Source organism: Polyodon spathula, chromosome 53 (genome assembly GCF_017654505.1).
Source record: "Polyodon spathula isolate WHYD16114869_AA chromosome 53, ASM1765450v1, whole genome shotgun sequence".
Classification (NCBI taxonomy): domain Eukaryota; kingdom Metazoa; phylum Chordata; class Actinopteri; order Acipenseriformes; family Polyodontidae; genus Polyodon; species Polyodon spathula.
In genome coordinates, this window is record NC_054586.1 from 1,466,764 (window position 1) to 1,491,763 (window position 25,000).

A 25,000-nucleotide genomic window follows, 5' to 3' on the forward strand; every position below is an offset into this window, starting at 1 on the left:
GTTTGATCCCGGAGTACTGAGTTAGGTAATCCACAACCTGACCAGGGGAAATATATCAGGATAAAACCACTGCACACCCAACACCTGCCTTTTGTGTTCCAATTCAGCGTGACACGGTGATCTGCAGAGGAACTTATGAGAGCAGGAACAACCCCAACACTGACTTTCTGTAACCCCCTCTAAAGTACTCTGATCTCAAAACGTTGTTGTTTACATGTGCAAGCACTCCTGGTTAGCGCAGCCAGTCAGATGGATAGTTCTGACCTTGTATAGTGGACATCAGCTTGTCTGGTACAGAACTCTAAACGAGGTTCTACCTGTATTTCATGTTTCATGCATAATCTGATGGGAAATAATTTTGGACCATGGGTAACAATAAGTATTGCACCCATTTTGTTTGCTGCAGCCCTGCCCGCACACCTGCTCCTGTGTAGAGATGTAGTCGTCGATGAAGGGAACCCCCTCGTTGGGCCCCTGTCCTCGTACACAGGTAATCCTGGCCACAGACATCTGGCTTGGCTTGATGGTCGACTTGGTGCCGTCACTGCGTAGCTCCGCCTCCTCCTGCGGGAAGCATTAAGTAAACCATAAAATAAACCAGACCTGCAGCCCTGCCCTCTATAAATAAAGCAGAGACCAGCAGCACTGCCATCTATACATAAACCAGGCCTGCAGCCCTGCCCTCTACATATAAACCAGACCTGCATCCCTGCCCTCTACACATAAACCAAAAGCGATATTTTTTAACTGTTTATTAAATGCTCTATATTGTCATTCATATATTAATAATTGCAACTGAAACACGACTCCCTCTGAAGCCGCACACGTCAATTAACTCAATCACAATATCTCTTATAAAACTCCACACGCTGCCATAGCATTGACACACTGCCCCCTCCCCACCTGATTCAGTGTCACAAACTCAGCGTCCAGCCCCACGAGGTCCCCAGCCTGAGGCATCTCATTCAGCATCAGAGGGATGAAGGTGGCGTGGCTCTTGCGCTGCTTCCTGGCTAGAGAGGCTTCAGCTAAAAGCACACTGGCTTCGATCGGGTTCTTTACTGGGAACAGGAAACAGCAAGGTTATATCAACGCTGCAAGCAGAATTTCAATCAGTCAGGGTGATTATGCTGAAAAGATTATCAAATGAAATGTACAAGACAGGACACAAACTGCTTAGAGATGACAAAATATTTCCAGAGATGTTACTTCTACTCGGTACAGAGATCTCAGATGTTATAACAAACATGCATTTTCAATTTATAACAAACATCTGGTACTACATGAAGTTCTCAGTTTGCTTTCCTTGCCTTTCAGGAAGTCTCTTACTGCTTTACTTCCTTGTTCATTTCACACCAGCACACATCTGCTGGGTCAAAGCACGTTGCTGGCAAGTTTAAAATAATTGGTAACAGAACATTTCAGCTAAGAATCCTTTTTCAGTGATGCTGAAACACTGAAGACAGGAAGTGCAACCGTATAAAATTAAGAACACATCTTAAAATGTGGCTCTCTTTCAATTTGTTAAATATATATTGCAAGTGACTGGGAAACTGAATCAACAATACTTGTAATCATGAAAGTCTAGAATTTCTAATGCAGATTTGAATTTTGTGATGCATAATCAGGCAGTAACAATCCTGTTGTCTCAGAGATTAACATAAACCATAAGACTGTCCTTCAAAAAAGACAGCGTTGGAGGCGATGGAGATTGAGGGAACTAAATATATTGAGCCTACTCCAGAAGGAGTTGACACAGTAAACCCTGTCACTACTTCAAGCAAAGCAAGGACACACAGCTGAAGACACCAGAGGAGACACCGTTCTGGGATTAAATTGGCTACTAGGAACCAGACACTCATTGGTCTCGTTAGTAACTTTTCCAATATTTGTCTCACTGTCTTTCTTACAAACTCCCTCATGGTTTCCAATATACAAACATAGGTCTCTCACTTCGCAGGTCATATTTGGAGTGGCAGTTCCTCTTTGTGTAGTACAAGATAGCAGGGACCTTCCAGCTCAGGTCAAACTGTGCTGCTTCGCACTGGAAGAGAAACAATCGACAGTGCTGTCAGAATGCATGCCAAAGGAAAGCAGAGTCTTAGTGTTTCTGAGCCCGTGCAGTGTTCACTTGCTGTGTCCCGTGCTGCCCCTATCGCAGCGGGAGAGCACACATTATACTTCGTAACAACTGGGCAGTACGTTTCTCAACATTTACTCTAAAGGGTGGGTTTACACTAGGCATTACTGCTCCTGAGTCAGACCCTCTCTGAATCTAAAGGGTGGGTTTACACTAGGCATTACTGCTCCTGAGTCAGACCCTCTCTGAATTGCCTAGTGTAATATAGTGAGCAAAATCGCTTGCTTGCAAGTCGGAGAGGGTCGGACTCGGCAGCAGTATTGCTAGTGTAATACAGTGAGAGAGTGGGAGAGGGAGCAGTATTGCTAGTGTAATATAGGGAGAGAGTGGGAGAGGGAGCAGTATTGCTAGTGTAATATAGGGAGAGAGTGGGAGAGGGAGCAGTATTGCTAGTGTAATATAGTGAGAGAGTGGGAGAGGGAGCAGTATTGCTAGTGTAATATAGTGAGAGAGTGGGAGAGGGAGCAGTATTGCTAGTGTAATATAGTGAAAGTGGGAGAGGGAGCAGTATTGCTAGTGTAATATAGTGAGAGAGTGGGAGAGGGAGCAGTATTGCTAGTGTAATATAGTGAGAGAGTGGGAGAGGGAGCAGTATTGCTAGTGTAATATAGTGAGAGAGTGGGAGAGGGAGCAGTATTGCTAGTGTAATATAGTGAGAGAGTGGGAGAGGGAGCAGTATTGCTAGTGTAATATAGTGAGAGAGTGGGAGAGGGAGCAGTATTGCTAGTGTAATATAGTGAGAGAGTGGGAGAGGGAGCAGTATTGCTAGTGTAATATAGTGAGAGAGTGGGAGAGGGAGCAGTATTGCTAGTGTAATATAGTGAGAGAGTGGGAGAGGGAGCAGTATTGCTAGTGTAATATAGTGAGAGAGTGGGAGAGGGAGCAGTATTGCTAGTGTAATATAGTGAGAGAGTGGGAGAGGGAGCAGTATTGCTAGTGTAATATAGAGAGAGTGGGAGAGGGAGCAGTATTGCTAGTGTAATATAGTGAGAGAGTGGGAGAGGGAGCAGTATTGCTAGTGTAATATAGTGAGAGAGTGGGAGAGGGAGCAGTATTGCTAGTGTAATATAGTGAGAGAGTGGGAGAGGGAGCAGTATTGCTAGTGTAGTGAGAGTGGGAGAGGGAGCAGTATTGCTAGTGTAATATAGTGAGAGAGTGGGAGAGGGAGCAGTATTGCTAGTGTAATATAGTGAGAGAGTGGGAGAGGGAGCAGTATTGCTAGTGTAATATAGTGAGAGAGTGGGAGAGGGAGCAGTATTGCTAGTGTAATATAGTGAGAGAGTGGGAGAGGGAGCAGTATTGCTAGTGTAATATAGTGAGAGAGTGGGAGAGGGAGCAGTATTGCTAGTGTAATATAGTGAGAGAGTGGGAGAGGGAGCAGTATTGCTAGTGTAATATAGTGAGAGAGTGGGAGAGGGAGCAGTATTGCTAGTGTAATATAGTGAGAGAGTGGGAGAGGGAGCAGTATTGCTAGTGTAATATAGTGAGAGAGTGGGAGAGGGAGCAGTATTGCTAGTGTAATATAGTGAGAGAGTGGGAGAGGGAGCAGTATTGCTAGTGTAATATAGTGAGAGAGTGGGAGAGGGAGCAGTATTGCTAGTGTAATATAGTGAGAGAGTGGGAGAGGGAGCAGTATTGCTAGTGTAATATAGTGAGAGAGTGGGAGAGGGAGCAGTATTGCTAGTGTAATATAGTGGGAGAGGGAGCAGTATTGCTAGTGTAAGTGAGAGGTGGGAGAGGGAGCAGTATTGCTAGTGTAAGCAGTATAGCTGAATATAGTGAAAGTCAGAGAGGGAGCAGTATTGCTAGTGTAATATAGAGAGAGTGGGAGAGGGAGCAGTATTGAGTGTAGTATTGCTAGTGTAGAGGGAGAGGGAGCAGTATTGCTAGTGTAATATAGGGAGAGAGTGGGAGAGGGAGCAGTATTGCTAGTGTAATATAGTGAGAGAGTGGGAGAGGGAGCAGTATTGCTAGTGTAATATAGTGAGAGAGTGGGAGAGGGAGCAGTATTGCTAGTGTAATATAGTGAGAGAGTGGGAGAGGGAGCAGTATTGCTAGTGTAATATAGTGAGAGAGTGGGAGAGGGAGCAGTATTGCTAGTGTAATATAGTGAAAGGAGAGGGAGCAGTATTGCTAGTGTAATATAGTGAGAGAGTGGGAGAGGGAGCAGTATTGCTAGTGTAATATAGTGAGAGAGTGGGAGAGGGAGCAGTATTGCTAGTGTAATATAGTGAGAGAGTGGGAGAGGGAGCAGTATTGCTAGTGTATATAGTGAGTGAGAGGGAGCAGTATTGCTAGTGTAATATAGTGAGGAGTGGGAGAGGGAGCAGTATTGCTAGTGTAATATAGTGAGAGAGTGGGAGAGGGAGCAGTATTGCTAGTGTAATATAGTGAGAGAGTGGGAGAGGGAGCAGTATTGCTAGTGTAATATAGTGAGAGAGTGGGAGAGGGAGCAGTATTGCTAGTGTAATATAGTGAGAGAGTGGGAGAGGGAGCAGTATTGCTAGTGTAATATAGTGAGAGAGTGGGAGAGGGAGCAGTATTGCTAGTGTAATATAGTGAGAGAGTGGGAGAGGGAGCAGTATTGCTAGTGTAATATAGTGAGAGAGTGGGAGAGGGAGCAGTATTGCTAGTGTAATATAGTGAGAGAGTGGGAGAGGGAGCAGTATTGCTAGTGTAATATAGTGAGAGAGTGGGAGAGGGAGCAGTATTGCTAGTGTAATATAGTGAAAGTCAGAGAGGGAGCAGTATTGCTAGTGTAATATAGTGAGAGAGTGGGAGAGGGAGCAGTATTGCTAGTGTAATATAGTGAAAGTCAGAGAGGGAGCAGTATTGCTAGTGTAATATAGTGAGAGAGTGGGAGAGGGAGCAGTATTGCTAGTGTAATATAGTGAGAGAGTGGGAGAGGGAGCAGTATTGCTAGTGTAATATAGTGAGAGAGTGGGAGAGGGAGCAGTATTGCTAGTGTAATATAGTGAGAGAGTGGGAGAGGGAGCAGTATTGCTAGTGTAATATAGTGAGAGAGTGGGAGGGGGAAGTATTGCTAGTGTAATATAGTGAGAGAGTGGGAGAGGGAGCAGTATTGCTAGTGTAATATAGTGAGAGAGTGGGAGAGGGAGCAGTATTGCTAGTGTAATATAGTGAGAGAGTGGGAGAGGGAGCAGTATTGCTAGTGTAATATAGTGAGAGAGTGGGAGAGGGAGCAGTATTGCTAGTGTAATATAGTGAGAGAGTGGGAGAGGGAGCAGTATTGCTAGTGTAATATAGTGAGAGAGTGGGAGAAAGTAAAAAAAATATCCCAGGAGTAAAGAACACATTGTGCATGACTTACTTTACCCCAGTGAACTAACTGCAAAACAAAGGATGCCAAATAGCGGATCAAGTTAAACGTTGTTTTGTTTATTCTTGAAGTAATAAATAGCACAGAACATTGATAGCAGGGTTTTTTTTTTCATTCCTTGCCATTGCCGTTTCTTCACAGTAAACAGCGGCCATCGACACAAAGTAATAACATGAGGTTTACTTGTGCCTTTTGCAGCTGAACAAGCAAATGAAAACCCTACAACACCCTTCATTATAACAAACCTGACACACAGACCCCTAATACAAAAAAATAAAAAAGGATCACACACACACACACACACACACTGTCAACATCGCGGTTTGTACGCACAGGATGCTGTCTTTGCAGTGAAGGAAACTCTTTTTTATCTCAATAAAAAACGCACGCTGTGTAATGCCTCCCAGACAAAAATAATTTTACGTTGCAACAAAGCTGGGAACTATATTAACTGTTTGGAAAAGGAGTAACGCAGGCAGATCTCTCTCATGAATACAGGCTGTCAAAAAGCACTCCAGCTTGTTCAGAAACCATGCAGCGAAGCAAAACTGATCTAAGAAAAAACAAACCTTTCATTTCGGGTTGATTTTGAATAAAAGCTCAGTTTGTGATTCTTGCATGTTGGATTAAGATTTAGTGCACTTTGAAACGATTCATGTCAGATTGATTTTTAAGAAGTTTGGGATTTTTGCTTTATGCACTGTGTTTTAATTCTGTATCGAATAAGACAAAGCAAAGGCAGAATACTGCACACATGAGACAACATATACATGCAATTCTACCTCCATTCACAAATCTCATTAACTTACTTCAACAGTTTATCATTCATTCTGATTGTGCTTTTGCTATAACGAACCCCTCGATATAACAAACTAAAGGCCTGGACTGTCAGGTTCGTTATAGTGAGGGTGTGCTGTACTTGCTTCTGAGATCCCAGAATCATCACTTCTGTTTTATCTGAGTTTAGCATTAAAAAGTTTTCAAGCATGCATTTTTTCAACAGGGTGCTCAAATTCCCCTAAACAAATTCCTAAAATAGCTGAGGCGTCGCCCTGTTTCAGAGATAAATACAGCTGTGTGTCTGCATCTAATCTATCGAATGAGTTCTGTAAACACTGCAGGGCGTTCTGGAACGCTAATATCATAATAGAGATGCAGCATCTATAGCAAACTTCTGGATGTCCTTAAACTTAACAGCTGTACTTCTGCAGTAGATGGGACATTTTTTGCATTTCAGAATATTTCTAGTAGGGCTTTTGATGGCTTTTTGAACTCAAGAATGACTACATCTCTCATCAGGAGAAGAGGTGCTAAGAATCCGCTGCAGCTAAGAATATGTGTAGAATATTTACTGTTACCTGCTGCTCAAAATCACATTGTTATTTCCAGGTATATCATGCATGCAACCTGAAGCACAGTTAGAATATCATGAAGGGCTAACATAACACTTAGTCCAGGCCTGTAATTCCTCCAAGGTTTAGTGTTTCTGAGCTTCATGACACTTGAAATATTGTCCTACCTTGTCGATGGGCTCGATGAGAAAGTCGTTGAATAGATACCACTGCTGGTGAGTCACTCCCTGAAACAGAGACGCTTCCAGGTTAGAAGCTGCTGTACACAAATATATTCAGCTTGTTTGGGGATGTTGGGGTCCTACAAAGTACGTTCGTTTTTCCTGATCGCTTGTTTTCAAGTCAGCCATCAACATAAGAAACTTTACAAGAGAAGGTCATTAGACACATCAGAGCTCACCCAGTTCCTGTCGCTGACTGACCTCAGAAGTTTGTCAATTCGGGTCTTAAAAGGACCCCTGTGATTCTGCCTCAACAACATGGCTAGGTAACCCATTCCATATTCTCACCATGAAGATGTGCCTCCTTTCTACTTTATCTCATGTCATTTCTAACTGTGTCGTGGTTTCTGTGCTGCACAAAGTACTGGCTAACTCTGTCAACTCCTTTTAAGATTTTAAAGAGTTAAATCTCTAATTCTTGACTGCTGTAAACAGGTTGAGTCCCGCTCTTCACAGACCACTGCTTTAAGCCCTGGGACTGGTCTCTCTGCTCTTCTCACCTCTTTCCTCTGGTGGTAGGTCTCTCCCACTTTGATGTGTGCCACTAGGTTTCCACCAGTTCTAGGGTCTAGGACGTGAGGCACCGTGACCACAAGATCATACACCACAGCACCCTGTGCTTCTTCAGAGGAGCTCAACTGTGGAACACACACACACACGCACACGTTACGTTTCCTATCCATGTATTAATGCACGGACGTTTTGGCAGGGCAACTTCTTGAACCCCATAGAGTTCACACTGATTTAAAAACTTTAAAAAATGTGAATATATTTAAAAAAAAAACAGGATCAATGGAAAATACTGAATGTTGTTCTACTTAAAAGCATGTAAATCAAGATGTTAGTTTGGGAGGAAAAAACAAATCTAGCAGCTCATCTTACCTTATACCTAGTCTGAATGGGTTTAGTACAGTTATTTAAAAAAGAAAAAGGTACCCTGCTATCACCTATCAAAGACAGCAGACACACTGTTCTGTACAGAAGATAATGCATTATTTATTTCAGACCCTGTGCATGCATTGGTTTGCATGACATCGTACTGACTATTCTAGAATATCAACAAATACAAACTTGATCATTTTTGCCACTGAATGCATTTCAAGAAGCTTTTCAAATATTTTAATAAGCAGTTCCTTCAATATCTGTATTCATAAACGTTTAGTCCTAGTTGCTCCTAACTCTCCTAAGTTATGATGTCTTTCACAACTGTGCGCAGTACACAACCTCATCAGAACACCCTTTGATTTGTACTCTAATCTTTCAAACTCAAGAGTGACCCGCCCAGCTCTCTCACCTCCTCCCCTTCGCTCCAGCTCATCACCTCCAGCTCTTTATTCTTGTTCATGGTCATTTTCAGCGACAGTGGGATCCAAACATGCCTCAGCTCTTCTACAGAAGTGTAGAGGCTCAGCCCCTCCACAGTGCACAGCTCCTCCCTGCAGGGGGCAGCACACACACACACACAACAGCAGCCTCAGCAACATCAGTGTAAGCTTATACAGTTTTGTGTGAGATTTTAGAAGATAAACTATGTCAGAAAAAATATTTTAGGGGGCGTCAAATAATTCTGGCACTGAATAGAGAAACGTGGGACTTACTCCAAGACAAAACTATAATAACTAACAATGATACACTTTTTAATAAAGCCAACATGAAACTGATCCAAACAGACACGCTGTAACTTTCCGTAGACTCTTGTGCTTTCTTCCTTTGTTATTCTTTTGCAAGTAAGAAATGTATTCATGATTGATCTGGACGTGATCAAAAAATCACAGGAGCGCACAGTTCTACACTGGGGTGCACAGTACACACCCCTCAGCTGTACTGTAACACCTGCTCCACACAGGGGTGCACAGCACACACCCCTCAGCTGTACTGTAACACCTGCTCCACACGGGGGTGCACAGCACACACCCCTCAGCTGTACTGTAACACCTGCTCCACACGGGGGTGCACAGCACACACCCCTCAGCTGTACTGTAACAGTACGTACCACTCAGGGGGGTTGGGTTCTCTCGGTTTTGGCGGTTCCATCTCTTCCTTCTTCATGGCCTTTTTGAAGGCATACTGAAAAAAAGGAATATATGAGCTTGTTCAGTGCAATTCCGTTTACTAAGCATATCAGCAGAATCTTCAGCTGTTCCCTATACAACTTTTTCATGTGGTTAAATATTAAAAGGTAATATGATCGTGCATTATTATCTACTGAGGACTAAAACATGGATTTCATTGTAGAATGAAAGTAAAGCGAATCCTGTGAAAGAAAAGTGAGCATCAACTATAAATACAGTGAGCATCAACTATAAATACATTGGTGTATCAACTATAAAGAGTGTGGTTTGTATCACTGATATGGTTGCCAGCTCCTATAAGCTCCCTCCAAAGGGATGCTTCATTAAAATGAATTTTAAAGCAGTCGGGGTTTACCTCGGCCTGGGCCTCCCAGAACTCCGCCTCCTTGGTGCTGTTCACCTCACAGTTAATGACCAGAACGTCAGGCAGGCAACGGATGTTGCGGGTTTGGACCTGAGCACAGACAGCACAATGATTACACACACACACACACACACACACACTCAAACAGAAAACTAGAGATTCATGATTACAACACTTAGTTTCTCAAACCTGTCCTGAATAACAGGCCCAGGACTGGCAGGGTTATAATTAAATCTGGTAACAAAACTAAACACTTTGAGGGGTAGGCCTGAGAACCATCATTTAGTACCACTGAGTTCAACCGTTCTGGCTGCTTTGGTCTAGAAATGTTTATTTGGGGACGTACGCGATACAGTCACCAGTGCTTAGAACGGGCGTGTCTGTGTTAACATGACTCCCACACAGTAAGCGATGGACGGTATAAACTCTCACACAGTAACCTGACATTCAAAATGTCCCCCAATCACCAGTAATCAATACTAACAAGTGTGGGTGCGGTTAAATCTTTATTAATGCACTTCATGCTCTCATAAAAAAAAGATGCATTATGAATGTAATAAGAAGTGCAAAAAAGTAAGGCGATTTGTTAAAGGTATGTTCATAAAATGCCATGTGTGAAGAGATTATGAAAGAACATATTCTTCATGAATATGGCAAATTGTCTGCGATGTAGACACAGCATTTAAGTAACAATGATTCCTATTTCATTCTTCAAAGGAAATGTTTTTTTTTTTTTTTTTTGTGAATGTGCCTCCCTGTACATTTAAATAAAATGCATTACAAACTGATGGTTCTGTGTTTTCTTATTCAAGTAAAAGAAATGCTGGCCTGAAATATGTGAAGCCTCAAGAAATGGTAAATACGTAGGCTGTAACGTCATGCATTTTGTTACCAGTACAGATCACCAACCCGTTTAAGAGTATACTCCTTTTACATGAATACATTTTCATGAAAAATAGGTTATACTTTGAAGCGGGTTAGACTATACTAGTGTTGAAAGTGGAGTTCTCTTTCCTATACTGCTAGAGTGCTCTGCAGTGTGGAGAGTGGAGTTCTCTTTCCTATACTGCTAGAGCGCTCTGCAGTGTGGAGAGTGGAGTTCTCTTTCCTATACTGCTAGAGCGCTCTGCAGTGTGGAGAGTGGAGTTCTCTTTCCTATACTGCTAGAGCGCTCTGCAGTGTGGAGAGTGGAGTTCTCTTTCCTATACTGCTAGAGCGCTCTGCAGTGTGGAGAGTGGAGTTCTCTTTCCTATACTGCTAGAGCGCTCTGCAGTGTGGAGAGTGGAGTTCTCTTTCCTATACTGCTAGAGCGCTCTGCAGTGTTGAGAGTGGAGTTCTCTTTCCTATACTGCTAGAGCGCTCTGCAGTGTGGAGAGTGGAGTTCTCTTTCCTATACTGCTAGAGCGCTCTGCAGTGTTGAGTGGAGTTCTCTTTCCTATACTGCTAGAGCGCTCTGCAGTGTGGAGAGTGGAGTTCTCTTTCCTATACTGCTAGAGCGAACTACATCCAGTTCCAGGTTTTCTATGTATATTTCTCTACTGTATTCCAGTTCCAGGTTTTGTATACAGCACGTGTGTGTAATCTGAGGCAAGCTCCATGTGATTCACTTCCTGTTAAGTTTACAGTGTGCATTTTAAACTTCACAAAGTGATTCATTTACAGCAAGTTTTACCTGGTAGCATATTCTCTGTTTAATGTGGATACACTGGAACTGAATAAACAGCAATTTTGTGATAAATCCTGAAAATAGCTTTTTTAAAAATAAATAAACAAAAAAATAAAATGATGTGTAAATAAGCCAAATATGCAGTGGATTATCAGGAACCCTAGCTATCCGGTCTCAAATGAGTAATTTCGAAAGAAAACCATGTTGTAGCACGCATGGGTTTACATTTTAAAACAAGATATCTTGTAAAGAAAGTGCTCAGTTTCCATGTCTTGCTGTCAGGAAATCTGCTGCACTTCCTAGGTCATTTCACCTCAGCAGGGTCACAGAGAAAGACTTCCAGTTTAAAGAATTGTGATTGAATGAACGCATGTTCACGGTTCAGCACAAATATGGAACTATTTTGTTAGCTATAGTTACTTGAAATCTATGTTTAAAAGTTTTTTTTTTTTTACTTGGCTTTTTATATGCCAGCAGTTTTGCTGAAGAACACTATAATTGGTAAGGTACTATTTTGTTGTACAGAAATTAAGTCTAATTTAAATTTACAAGGCTTTGATTGCATCATGCTATTGGGTGGAAACAATGAATTCACAACCTACAGTATATGGTGACTCCATCAAAGATATGTGCTCAGGGATTTTCACAGCAAGTTTCATCATTACGAACTGTACGTGTTTACAGTAAAAAATAGTTTCACTCTTAAACAATAATTCCAAGAAGTGGCCCTGGAGAGAGTCCAGGCTAAAGGAATGAGCTCTGAAGACAGGAACTAATCTATTTCCTACAACAAAGAAGAACTCAGGGGGACTTGCCTGAAGTCTTTAAAAGAATGTGTTGGCAAGGATAACCTTGACCAACACAGCACAGAAACCAGGACCAGGGGACTGGGAAATGAAGTTAGGACAGAGGGTAGGAGACTCGTCTTCACACAGAGAGTGGGAGACCTAGTCATGTCTGAAGGAGACTCGTCTTCACACAGAGAGTGGTGAGGGGATGGAATGGGTTACCTAGTCATGTTGCTGAAGGAGACTCTTCTTCACACAGAGAGTGGTGAGGGGATGGAATGGGTTACCTAGTCATGTTGTTGAAGGAGACTCTTCTTCACACAGAGAGTGGTGAGGGGATGGAATGGGTTACCTAGTCATGTTGTTGAAGGAGACTCTTCTTCACACAGAGAGTGGTGAGGGGATGGAATGGGTTACCTAGTCATGTTGTTGAAGGAGACTCTTCTTCACACAGAGAGTGGTGAGGGGATGGAATGGGTTACCTAGTCATGTTGTTGAAGGAGACTCTTCTTCACACAGAGAGTGGTGAGGGGATGGAATGGGTTACCTAGTCATGTTGTTGAAGGAGACTCTTCTTCACACAGAGAGTGGTGAGGGGATGGAATGGGTTACCTAGTCATGTTGTTGAAGGAGACTCTTCTTCACACAGAGAGTGGTGAGGGGATGGAATGGGTTACCTAGTCATGTTGTTGAAGGAGACTCTTCTTCACACAGAGAGTGGTGAGGGGATGGAATGGGTTACCTAGTCATGTTGTTGAAGGAGACTCTTCTTCACACAGAGAGTGGTGAGGGGATGGAATGGGTTACCTAGTCATGTTGTTGAAGGAGACTCTTCTTCACACAGAGAGTGGTGAGGGGATGGAATGGGTTACCTAGTCATGTTGTTGAAGGAGACTCTTCTTCACACAGAGAGTGGTGAGGGGATGGAATGGGTTACCTAGTCATGTTGTTGAAGGAGACTCTTCTTCACACAGAGAGTGGTGAGGGGATGGAATGGGTTACCTAGTCATGTTGTTGAAGGAGACTCTTCTTCACACAGAGAGTGGTGAGGGGATGGAATGGGTTACCTAGTCATGTTGTTGAAGGAGACTCTTCTTCACACAGAGAGTGGTGAGGGGATGGAATGGGTTACCTAGTCATGTTGTTGAAGGAGACTCTTCTTCACACAGAGAGTGGTGAGGGGATGGAATGGGTTACCTAGTCATGTTGTTGAAGGAGACTCTTCTTCACACAGAGAGTGGTGAGGGGATGGAATGGGTTACCTAGTCATGTTGTTGAAGGAGACTCTTCTTCACACAGAGAGTGGTGAGGGGATGGAATGGGTTACCTAGTCATGTTGCTGAAGGAGACTCTTCTTCACACAGAGAGTGGTGAGGGGATGGAATGGGTTACCTAGTCATGTTGCTGAAGGAGACTCTTCTTCACACAGAGAGTGGTGAGGGGATGGAATGGGTTACCTAGTCATGTTGCTGAAGGAGACTCTTCTTCACACAGAGAGTGGTGAGGGGATGGAATGGGTTACCTAGTCATGTTGCTGAAGGAGACTCTTCTTCACACAGAGAGTGGTGAGGGGATGGAATGGGTTACCTAGTCATGTTGCTGAAGGAGACTCTTCTTCACACAGAGAGTGGTGAGGGGATGGAATGGGTTACCTAGTCATGTTGCTGAAGGAGACTCTTCTTCACACAGAGAGTGGTGAGGGGATGGAATGGGTTACCTAGTCATGTTGCTGAAGGAGACTCTTCTTCACACAGAGAGTGGTGAGGGGATGGAATGGGTTACCTAGTCATGTTGTTGAAGGAGACTCTTCTTCACACAGAGAGTGGTGAGGGGATGGAATGGGTTACCTAGTCATGTTGTTGAAGGAGACTCTTCTTCACACAGAGAGTGGTGAGGGGATGGAATGGGTTACCTAGTCATGTTGTTGAAGGAGACTCTTCTTCACACAGAGAGTGGTGAGGGGATGGAATGGGTTACCTAGTCATGTTGTTGAAGGAGACTCTTCTTCACACAGAGAGTGGTGAGGGGATGGAATGGGTTACCTAGTCATGTTGTTGAAGGAGACTCTTCTTCACACAGAGAGTGGTGAGGGGATGGAATGGGTTACCTAGTCATGTTGTTGAAGGAGACTCTTCTTCACACAGAGAGTGGTGAGGGGATGGAATGGGTTACCTAGTCATGTTGTTGAAGGAGACTCTTCTTCACACAGAGAGTGGTGAGGGGATGGAATGGGTTACCTAGTCATGTTGCTGAAGGAGACTCTTCTTCACACAGAGAGTGGTGAGGGGATGGAATGGGTTACCTAGTCATGTTGTTGAAGGAGACTCTTCTTCACACAGAGAGTGGTGAGGGGATGGAATGGGTTACCTAGTCATGTTGCTGAAGGAGACTCTTCTTCACACAGAGAGTGGTGAGGGGATGGAATGGGTTACCTAGTCATGTTGCTGAAGGAGACTCTTCTTCACACAGAGAGTGGTGAGGGGATGGAATGGGTTACCTAGTCATGTTGCTGAAGGAGACTCTTCTTCACACAGAGAGTGGTGAGGGGATGGAATGGGTTACCTAGTCATGTTGCTGAAGGAGACTCTTCTTCACACAGAGAGTGGTGAGGGGATGGAATGGGTTACCTAGTCATGTTGCTGAAGGAGACTCTTCTTCACACAGAGAGTGGTGAGGGGATGGAATGGGTTACCTAGTCATGTTGCTGAAGGAGACTCTTCTTCACACAGAGAGTGGTGAGGGGATGGAATGGGTTACCTAGTCATGTTGCTGAAGGAGACACTTCTTCACACAGAGAGTGGTGAGGGGATGGAATGGGTTACCTAGTCATGTTGTTGAAGGAGACTCTTCTTCACACAGAGAGTGGTGAGGGGATGGAATGGGTTACCTAGTCATGTTGTTGAAGGAGACTCTTCTTCACACAGAGAGTGGTGAGGGGATGGAATGGGTTACCTAGTCATGTTGTTGAAGGAGACTCTTCTTCACACAGAGAGTGGTGAGGGGATGGAATGGGTTACCTAGTCATGTTGTTGAAGGAGACTCTTCTTCACACAGAGAGTGGTGAGGGGATGGAATGGGTTACCTAGTCATGTTGTTGAAGGAGACTCTTCTTCACACAGAGAGTGGTGAGGGGATGGAATGGGTTACCTAGTCATGTTGCTGAAGGAGACTCTTCTTCACAGAGAGCTGGTGAGGGGATGGAATGGGTTACCTAGTCATGTTGCTGAAGGAGACTCTTCTTCACACAGAGAGTGGTGAGGGGATGGAATGGGTTACCTAGTCATGTTGCTGAAGGAGACTCTTCTTCACACAGAGAGTGGTGAGGGGATGGAATGGGTTACCTAGTCATGTTGCTGAAGGAGACTCTTCTTTGGTGAGGGGATGGAATGGGTTACCTAGTCATGTTGCTGAAGGAGACTCTTCTTCACACAGAGAGTGGTGAGGGGATGGAATGGGTTACCTAGTCATGTTGTTGAAGGAGACTCTTCTTCACACAGAGAGTGGTGAGGGGATGGAATGGGTTACCTAGCCATGTTGTTGAAGGAGACTCTTCTTCACACAGAGAGTGGTGAGGGAATGGAATGGGTTACCTAGTCATGTTGCTGAAGCTGAATCACTGGGATCATTCAAGGCTTGACAGTGTTTTGAGATGAATCAGCCTTTAGGAACCGGACGAGCAGACGGACCGACTCGTCTCCTCTTGTTTGTTCATTTTCTTATGTTACTTTCTTAGCCTTGTTATTTATAAAGTCGTGTTTAACGCAGAGCGATACTTTAGTATCTAAAGGTGTAGTATTTTCTATGGAAGTTGTTTCACCTTGCTTCAGCAGCATTAGCTTTTTATGACTGGAATGGCAAAGTGCTTTCTTTAGTGTCCCAGCCTGGCACACAGCCACGCCTTTGCAGATCATGCGAGACGCATCCTGACGGTTCTTTGGCAGTACCAACAACAACATGGCATCAAGCCGACAGCCAGGAAGCGAGAGCTGTTTAAAAGGAAGGTGAGATGATATCTGGGAAGGATGGTATGGGAGAAAGGGTATACCAGGCTGCTGTATTGTGTTCTTCTTGTTTTACAGGCAGACGTGAATAAAAACAACTCCATATGTTGCCCCTGAATGCTGTCTGTGCCCCTCATTCTATTTGTGTAATATTGAGTTTATTTCAGTTAATGACAGGCACAGTCAGTATTTTGGTGCACTTAACCCTTTGCAGTCCATTTATTCCTACATAAAAAAGCGAACATGGTTTGCTTTTATCTACCTCTTAAACAAATGTAGAGCATGTTAAAGAACAAAAGTACCTGTAATGTTTAATTAGGAGTTGAATGCACGTTAGTGTATTTGTGTACATTTAAGCGATAGTTCCCGTCGATGATTGCTCTACTGTGTGATAGTTGACCGCGATGGGAGTTATGCTTCCCGAGCCGATGGCTATTTGAAAATCAAAAGTTGGAGCGTACTTGTGAGCTGACAGGGAGTTGATTGGCTGGTGCAGAAGTGACAGGAACAGGATTCACTGCTTGATTGGTTGGTTTTGAGTCTTGTTTGGATGATCCAGCTGAGTATTGTATCATAGACCAATTGTGTTTTTGCTGAGCGTTTGCTGCCCAATAGCTGTGAATTGAGCTTTCATTACGGTGTCCTGTTACAGACATGATTTCTCTTGCCTCCAGACCAGCGTCACATAGAAAGTTGTCAGTTTATGTGGGAATGTCATTTTAAAAAAGGTCGGTGTACACACGGATTGATTTTAAATGTGATTCACAGTTGGCTGTACTCACCGTGGGCTGGTATGTTCGGTTCATTTGATCTGCTGTATTGCAGTGTGAGCGGTGTGGCTGTACTCACCGTGGGCTGGTATTTTTCACAGTTTTCACACCACGCCTGTGTGTTCTGCTCCAGGCAAATACTTCTCTTTAGGATTTCAGAAAAATCGTACTCCTTTATAATTTTGTCTAAAAAAAAAAAATAAAATAAATAAATAAATAAATAAAAAGTCAGGTCGCAAATCCCAGCAGCACGGCACCCTTGTGAACTGTGTGTGTAATGTGTGTATATTGTGCATGTTTGAACTGCGTATGATGTGTACTGATTTTTATATAGATTGCATATTATACACACACACACACACACACACATATACACAACACATTTCCAAGTTTGTTTTATTTGAAGTGTTTAAAGATTCAATTTCAGTTTTCCTTTGCTTGTTCAGCTGCAAAAGGCACAAGTAAACCTCTTGTTATTACTTTATGCAGACGTGTGGTTGGCCGCTGTTTACTGTGAAGAAACGGCAATGGCAAAGAATGAAAAAAAAACCCCGCTGTCAACGTTCTGTACTATTTATTACTTCAAGAATAAACAAAACAACGTTTCACTTGATCCGCTATTTCGCATCCTTCGTTTTGTAGTTAGTTCACTGGGGTAAAGTAAGCCCTGCACAACGTGTTCTTTACCCCTGGGATATTTTTCTATTTTAACATGTTACATACTGCAAGGTCTTGCTGGAAAATAAAAGGCGCAAACACAGGGGCCGCGGACACGCCCCCTGCCGCTATGCTGTCTCTGCCTGCGCTCAGAGCAATACAACGGCTTATTACTTTTGGAAAAACAAACAAATGTTTAAATTACAAGCGAATATCCGAACAGGAAAATCCTGTGTTCATCCAAGCAATAGCATATTCTATTTGGCAATTGATTCTTGATTTTTTTTTTTTTTTTTTTTTTAAATCACTTTTTCTCCCAATTTGGAATAGCCCAATTTTTAGGCTCAGCTCACCACTACAACCCTGTATCACAATAGAAATGATGCACAGCTCTATTACAATAATATATATATATATATATATATATCAGACAGACACTCCTATACTCTCAATAACTTATATATATCATGTAAAGAAAGTATCGCACCGAATCATCACACCTGGAACAGGCATGGTAGAGCCTATTATAAAATGTGGAAACCCACGGCAATCTGTGGCAAGTGAAACATTAAAACTATGGGAAAACTGCAAAACCACTGTGCAAATTTACTGTGGCCTTCTGATACTTTCAGACAACATTACACCTTAAAAGATGAGTTCCCTGCAGTGCAATGCATTGAGATTTCAGGTGCAGGCTGATCTGAGGTTTCTACTGCAGAGAGTTGGGGTTATCATATTCTAATACAAAAATACAGGACAGGCAGACTGAAATAATACAAATATATCATTCTGATATTCACAATGCTTCCAATAGTGCACATATCCAAGATGTATCTGCATAGAACATATTCTTAAACAGCATTTCCGAACGAGACGAGGCCATTCTGCCCATTAGTGCTCGTCTGGTTCCTAGTAGCTGGTTGATTTCAAAACTTTGTCAAACCAGGTCTTCCAGGATCCCAGTGATCCACCATCAGCTTGACCAGGTAGCCCCTTCCACCCCCTCACCATTCTCTGTGTCTCCTACGCGCTGTCCTAACCCTCCACTCAATTGCCAGCTGTGTCCGCTAGTCCTGGTTTCTGCGCTATGCTTAAAGTACTGACCAGTGTTAACTTAAGATCAAGTCCCCCCTAATCCTGCTTTGTTCTAGGCTGAACAGATTCAGTTCTCTCAAATTTTCATAAGCCCTAGAATTAGTTTGCTCTTCGCTGCTAAGGTCACAATGTGCTTGTATTGCGGGGTCCAGAATTGAACTCAGTATTCTCAGTGTGGTCTCGCCAGTGCATTATACAATCACAGCCTCCTTTTATTTGTACACTTGACTATACACCCAGGCACCAAGCCTGCCTATTCAATGTCAAAGCTGTTCATTTTAATAACCAAATAAACAAGCATTCCTAACTGTGAAATGCAATGGAAATCTTACCTTCGAAAACTATTGACAAATCCTGCTACAAAAACAATGGCGCAGTTCCAAGGGTTACAGAAGCACTTTGTCACGTTTGTGTGTTTTCAGAGGCAAAGAAATTGGACCCAAGTTTATTATCTGAATGATCAGACAGACACACCTATACTCTCAATAAGTTAAGATATATAAATGTTAATATGAAGTTTAAAGTCAAACCGATTCTGCAGTGATATGGAAAGCATATATGCAGTATTTCTACACCGTATTCCCTGTCTAAAGATCAAAGTTGGATTCAAGCTCATCCAATTCACTAGAAGCACCATTTCGAAATAAAACCAATCAAAGTTGGATCCAATGTATCTGATGAGCAATGTCACCAGCTATGACATCAACAAACTAAACGTGCCACTGCAAGCTAATTAAAGCAAAGCTGCACATTTCCGATTTCTTTTGAGAAACCTGAGGAGTGTGAGCACGTTCACAGTTCTTCAGAGAAACCACATGGTCTGTTTTCATTGTCTGTTGCTTTGATTAAATTGGATCAAAGTTGTCTGGCGTGTAATAAAAGAGTGATGATTACCAGCAGTGTTGAGGTCCGGGTAGTGCATTGTGAAGAGCAGAGTCAAGGAGGAGCGCACCGTCTCCTTCCCACAGCGACAGGTGCTGCTGTTCTCAACCTCACAGCCAAACAGACGACCAATCACAGACTCCCCAGAAGAGCCAAAAGCACTGTAACCAAACAGAGAACAACTTGATTAAAACACAGACATGAGCCCTGCACACATATTCCAAACACAGAGCAACTCAATCAAACACAGACATGAGCCCTGCACACATATTCCAAACACAGAGCAACTCAATCAAACACAGACATGAACCCTGCACACATATTCCAAACACAGAGCAACTCAATCAAACACAGACATGAACCCTGCACACATATTCCAAACACAGAGCAACTCAATCAAACACAGACATGAGCCCTGCACACATATTCCAAACACAGAGCAACTCAATCAAACACAGACATGAACCCTGCACACATATTCCAAACACAGAGCAACTCAATCAAACACAGACATGAGCCCTGCACACATATTCCAAACACAGAGCAACTCAATCAAACACAGACATGAGCCCTGCACACATATTCCAAACACAGAGCAACTCAATCAAACACAGACATGAGCCCTGCACACATATTCCAAACACAGAGCAACTCAATCAAACACAGACATGAGCCCTGCACACACATTCTAAAGCACAGTCTCACAACATTTAAAGAAAATGTTTTTGGAGCCATAAAATGTCACAAGAATGACATACTGGATTAATTAAATTATCAATTCTTGAGTGCTGTTGTTTGTTTTTTAAAAAGGGAAAGTCCTTTAACTATTTTGAAAAGCACACCAACTTATCAAATTGTAATGTATACATGTTTCTTGCACTTCTTCATTTATCTACAGTGTTGGGGAGTAATCTCATATCATGCAACTCTAAGTAATTGCATTACATTTTTCAATGGTAATGGTATATTTTTTCAGACAAGTAACGCAATTTGATGACAGATTCCATTTTAGGTGAAAATAGAAAGTAGTTACTTTTAGTCACATTTAAACAATAAGAAAGGGCTACAGTGAATGCATAAAACCAGAAAGCATTTCGCCAGAGCCAGTCAAACCTGTCACATGAACGCCCTTTTCATATAACCCTGCCACAAAATGGCATCAGAGGACAAAACAAGAGGGTTCAAACGCTGGATCTTAACAGAATATTTCGAGCTGCAGTCTGACTAAAACCAAAAAAATACATCTCTAAAATGTAAAGTGTGCTGAAAAGCACTGGTTTGTAACAAGCTGCAATTAGTTACATTTTGTTCAAAGCAGGTTCAGTTTGTGGCCAAACTAAAGGGGTACTACTGGCAGCTCAAATGTGCAGCTTTTGACAGAAACACAGACATGATTATAGCTTCTAGGGGTGTAAAGATTCACTGTATATCCGGGATGTTTTCCTTAGAGACCAAAAGCACAACACAGCTCACAGGAGTTCACCAAGTGGCTCTTCAATGGATGAGTGTGTTTTAGATCTGGTACGAACACAAACTCTCTAATTTGTACTTTATTTTTGTCTTAACAAAACAGTCCTTCAATAAATGATCATTCTATCTTATTATGCATCACAAAAGTATGTCATCAGGACCAGCGCGTGTATCATGCACAATGCATATCGTACCGCAGGCTGCATCGCATGATGCCTAACACTGGGGCATCAGCACCTCCCTACACCCCTACTAGCTTCTAGAACTGACCAGGTCTTTGACTGCTACCTTTGCCATCATACGGGACCATCCAGCACTATTTAACAAATTACACCAAAAACTATGCGTGTAGAACACATGTGAACAGCATTCATTTGCATATATAAAGAAGTGAAGAAATATTAAGAATAAAATTGGCCTACACTGTACACTTAGTATTATGTAAACACTAAGACAAACTGCTATATTTTAACAGTTAAATTTGAAACATTTAACACAGCTAACATTTACGCGTTTAAACGCAAACTGTTAACATCCCTATGCCAAACACCCTGTAATCACTATCCAGGCCCCTCCACTAGGGGCAGTGTTGTGCCAAACACCCTGTAATCACTATCCAGGCCCCTCCACTAGGGGCAGTGTTGTGCCAAACACCCTGTAATCACTATCCAGGCTCCTCCACTAGGGGCAGTGTTAGGTCACACCCAGTAATCTATCCAGGCCCCTCCACTAGGGGCAGTGTTGTGTCACACCCAGCAATCTATCCAGGCTCCTCCACTAGGGGCAGTGTTGTGTCACACCCAGCAATCTATCCAGGTCCCACCACTAGGGGCAGTGTTGTGTCACACCCAGCAATCTATCCAGGCTCCTCCACTAGGGGCAGTGTTGTGTCACACCCAGTAATCTATCCAGGCCCCACCACTAGGGGCAGTGTTGTGTCACACCCAGTAATCTATCCAGGCTCCTCCACTAGGGGCAGTGTTGTGTCACACCCAGCAATCTATCCAGGTCCCACCACTAGGGGCAGTGTTGTGTCACACCCAGTAATCTATCCAGGCTCCTCCACTAGGGGCAGTGTTGTGTCACACCCAGCAATCTATCCAGGCCCCACCACTAGGGGCAGTGTTGTGTCACACCCAGTAATCCCTATCCCCCCTCCACCAGGGGTTGTGCTATTCCCTGCCCTTTCACTAGGAGCAGTGTGTTGCCACACCTTGTAAATCCCTAACCTCCTTCCCTCCCTCCCGCTGTACCTGTTGCTGACTCCGCGGTAGGCCTGCGGCCCCTCTTGCTCCTGCGTCTCCTGGTGCAGGTGGGTCAGGATGAATCGGTTCCAGCTCTGGATCAGGCGGCCCAGGTTTACCTTGCCGGTCTGCTCGTCCGAGTCGGCCAGGATCAGCCCTAGCGCAGAGGCTTCTGGGATTGTGCGGAACGCACGCAGGAAGTTGCTGGCCTAAAACGACAAGGATAAGTTAGGATTTGAATCCCTTTCCATGGTCCTCATTTATCAGAACTACGAAAACAAACATACATTTAAATGACGTTCTTTTTCAGCATTGGTTGTTAATAAAACTGAACAGGATTGCCTATTTGACAAACTAGCCACTCCCACCTCTGCAAGCTAAATGTCCCATTGGTGGATATTCAGCACACACCCACTCCTCCTAATGTGACCGCTGAGACAACTCATGCCAATATAGAGTGACTCTCAAACAAAGCCGACACTGAGAAAGAATCACAGACCAAATATTTATCACTGAATCCATGAGAAGACATTGGGAAAAACTTCTATCAAAACATTTGAATTGAAGCTTCTTTCAGCATCTCTAAACTCAGCAGTAGTGAGTGTTTAATAGTTATGCACGAGGTTGTTTAAAACACTGGTGAGGCTGTACTTTGAATAACGTGCTCAATTGTGTTCCCTACATTACAAAACTGACACTGTGACCCCGGAGAGCAGCCACACTAATCCCAGCTCTTAATGAGCTCTGAAGACCGAGGGAATCGATACAGAACAAAGGGGGGACGGAACCGAAGTCTTAACCTTAAAAGAAGCTGACAAAGTAAAGCCAACACAGACATTAGGACCAGCTGGAAGTGGAGACAGACTCAGGAGAAATGTTAGCAGACAGAGCAGTGAGGGCATGGAATGGGCTCATTGGGGTCAATCAACTACGAGGAACCGGACGAGCAATGACGGGCCAAACTGAACAGGCTTTTATGAATCAAAACAAGCACAGTGCTGCCTGCTACAATGCGGCTGTCGGGGGTCACAATTAGGAGACCACGCTGTTGGTGTTTCACCTTATTACGAATATTGGTATTTTTGTTCCTGAAATGATTTACAATGCCCACAAGCCAAATTAGTATTGTAGCATACGGTAGAAAATGAAGGAAGGAGACACACAAAACGTGCACATACTCAAATCCATGGTTTATTGGGACGATTATTCCCAGCCCCTGATAGCCTGGGCCACACCAAAAACAGCAAACAGTCTTGCACTCTCACTCTGCTCTGCCCGCGTTGAGGTGGGCACCCCAATGCATGCTCTCACGTCCCCGCCTCCCCGAACGTCACCCACCAATCCTGGCCGAGGCAAGCTAACCACTTCCCTGCTCACACACACACACAGACAGCAGGGTCCCTAGACCAGTCCCTAGACCGGGTCGTTACAATATAATACAGTTTAATAGAAACTGCTATTCCACCAGTTTACACCACTCTTATTGAAAGTCTATATTTTTATAATAAATGTTGTAAACTGTAAATAAGTAACACAGAATCCAAGGGTGTTTCTATACACTTGTATTGATTCATACTTGTTTTGTAACATTAACAGACACTTTGTTTTTTGTTGAAATAAATAAATAAATAAATACAGTGCAAGCACAGGCGCTTTATAAGTACTACATGTCCCAGTTTCAACTTAAATGCGTTTAAGTATGGAAAAACAACCACAAAACAAAGTCACAGTGCTGTAGGTTTTCTTTTCTTTACTTGGAGTTTCTATTACAATTTATCCCAGCAAAATTCCTGATGACATCACCAGGATCACCAGTGTCTGGAACGTTCACCCAGCGTTTGCGAGTCAGACTGCACTCTGGGGGAAATGGGAGCCACAACCTTACCGTGTTATAAACGATTCCACACTGCAGCAGGTCATTATAACATTATTATTATAACAGTGTTATCATTGACAGACACACAGGTACCTGGCAGGGGTCACCTCTTGACAGGTCTAGCATATGAAACAGGAATCCCAGCTCACAGGCCAGACAGAACTCCTTCTGACACAGGTGATTCTGCACCAGGCATCGGATTGGCTCCAGGAAATACAGCACCTGCACACAAGGGAAGTTCACTCCATGTATCTGACGCTGAACAGTGAGCTAACTCTGTCATACTGCAATGGTGGACTGGGTACAAATAAAGAGAATTGCAGACTAGACGTTTTAACAAAATAATGTGTGTATACATTTTTTTTTTTTTTTTTTAATATATATATATATATATATATATATATATATATATATATATATATATATATATAGAGAGAGAGAGAGAGAGAGAGAGAGAGAGAGAGAGAGAGAGAGAGAGAGAGAGAGAGAGAGAGAGAGAGAGAGACACACAGAGTCTAATTTCACGATAACGAACCCCCTTTAATGACCCAGCAGCAAGAAGTGTTTTTTTCAAAGGAATTCAGCCCTATTAGAACAATCACTTTTACAAAATGAACCCAGATAAAACGATCTCAGCAGTGACTGACACTGCCCTCTCTCCAGTGTGAATGTGCGATTCTCTCCGTGAAAACAAAGACCTTGCTAGGCTAATTCGAAGCCACGGCTGATTCACAGATAGAATCACGAGTGACGTGTGCACCCGGTGCCATCGTCACACAAACCGCAACCATGGCAACAGGCGTGAGGAGGTAACGAGATTGAAACCGCGTGCACTGAGAAAAGCATGCTGGGTATGTAATCACTGTATTCAGCATGCAAGTGTACTTTTTATTATTTTCATTTCTTTACTGTTTTCTTTTAAATACACTGTTTAAATGTTGGTCAATGTGAAGTTGTCTTGAAAAAGCTACTGTATACTGTATACAGATATTCAATGTGGGTGTTTCTTCATTATTCTGATTCAGCAAACTGTCAAACCCTATTATAATGAACAACCTGATA

General features: G+C 43.2%; 1 protein-coding gene across 1 annotated transcript; it reads right to left on the bottom strand.

Annotated features, from left to right (window-relative positions):
* Positions 1–4: 4 nt before the first annotated feature.
* Positions 5–24,729, bottom strand: LOC121307124 (PAN2-PAN3 deadenylation complex catalytic subunit PAN2-like; the record flags this gene model as incomplete). Its single annotated transcript, XM_041239253.1, has 14 exons — positions 24,721–24,729; positions 24,032–24,208; positions 22,072–22,271; positions 19,361–19,509; positions 16,794–16,900; positions 9,481–9,579; positions 9,047–9,120; positions 8,348–8,489; positions 7,554–7,691; positions 7,000–7,059; positions 1,954–2,044; positions 904–1,061; positions 421–564; positions 5–37 (listed from the first exon to the last, which is right to left on the bottom strand). Coding segments are annotated over exons 1-14 (1,581 nt in total), but the record flags the coding sequence as incomplete, so codon positions are not given.
* Between the last annotated feature and the right edge of the window lie 271 nt (positions 24,730–25,000).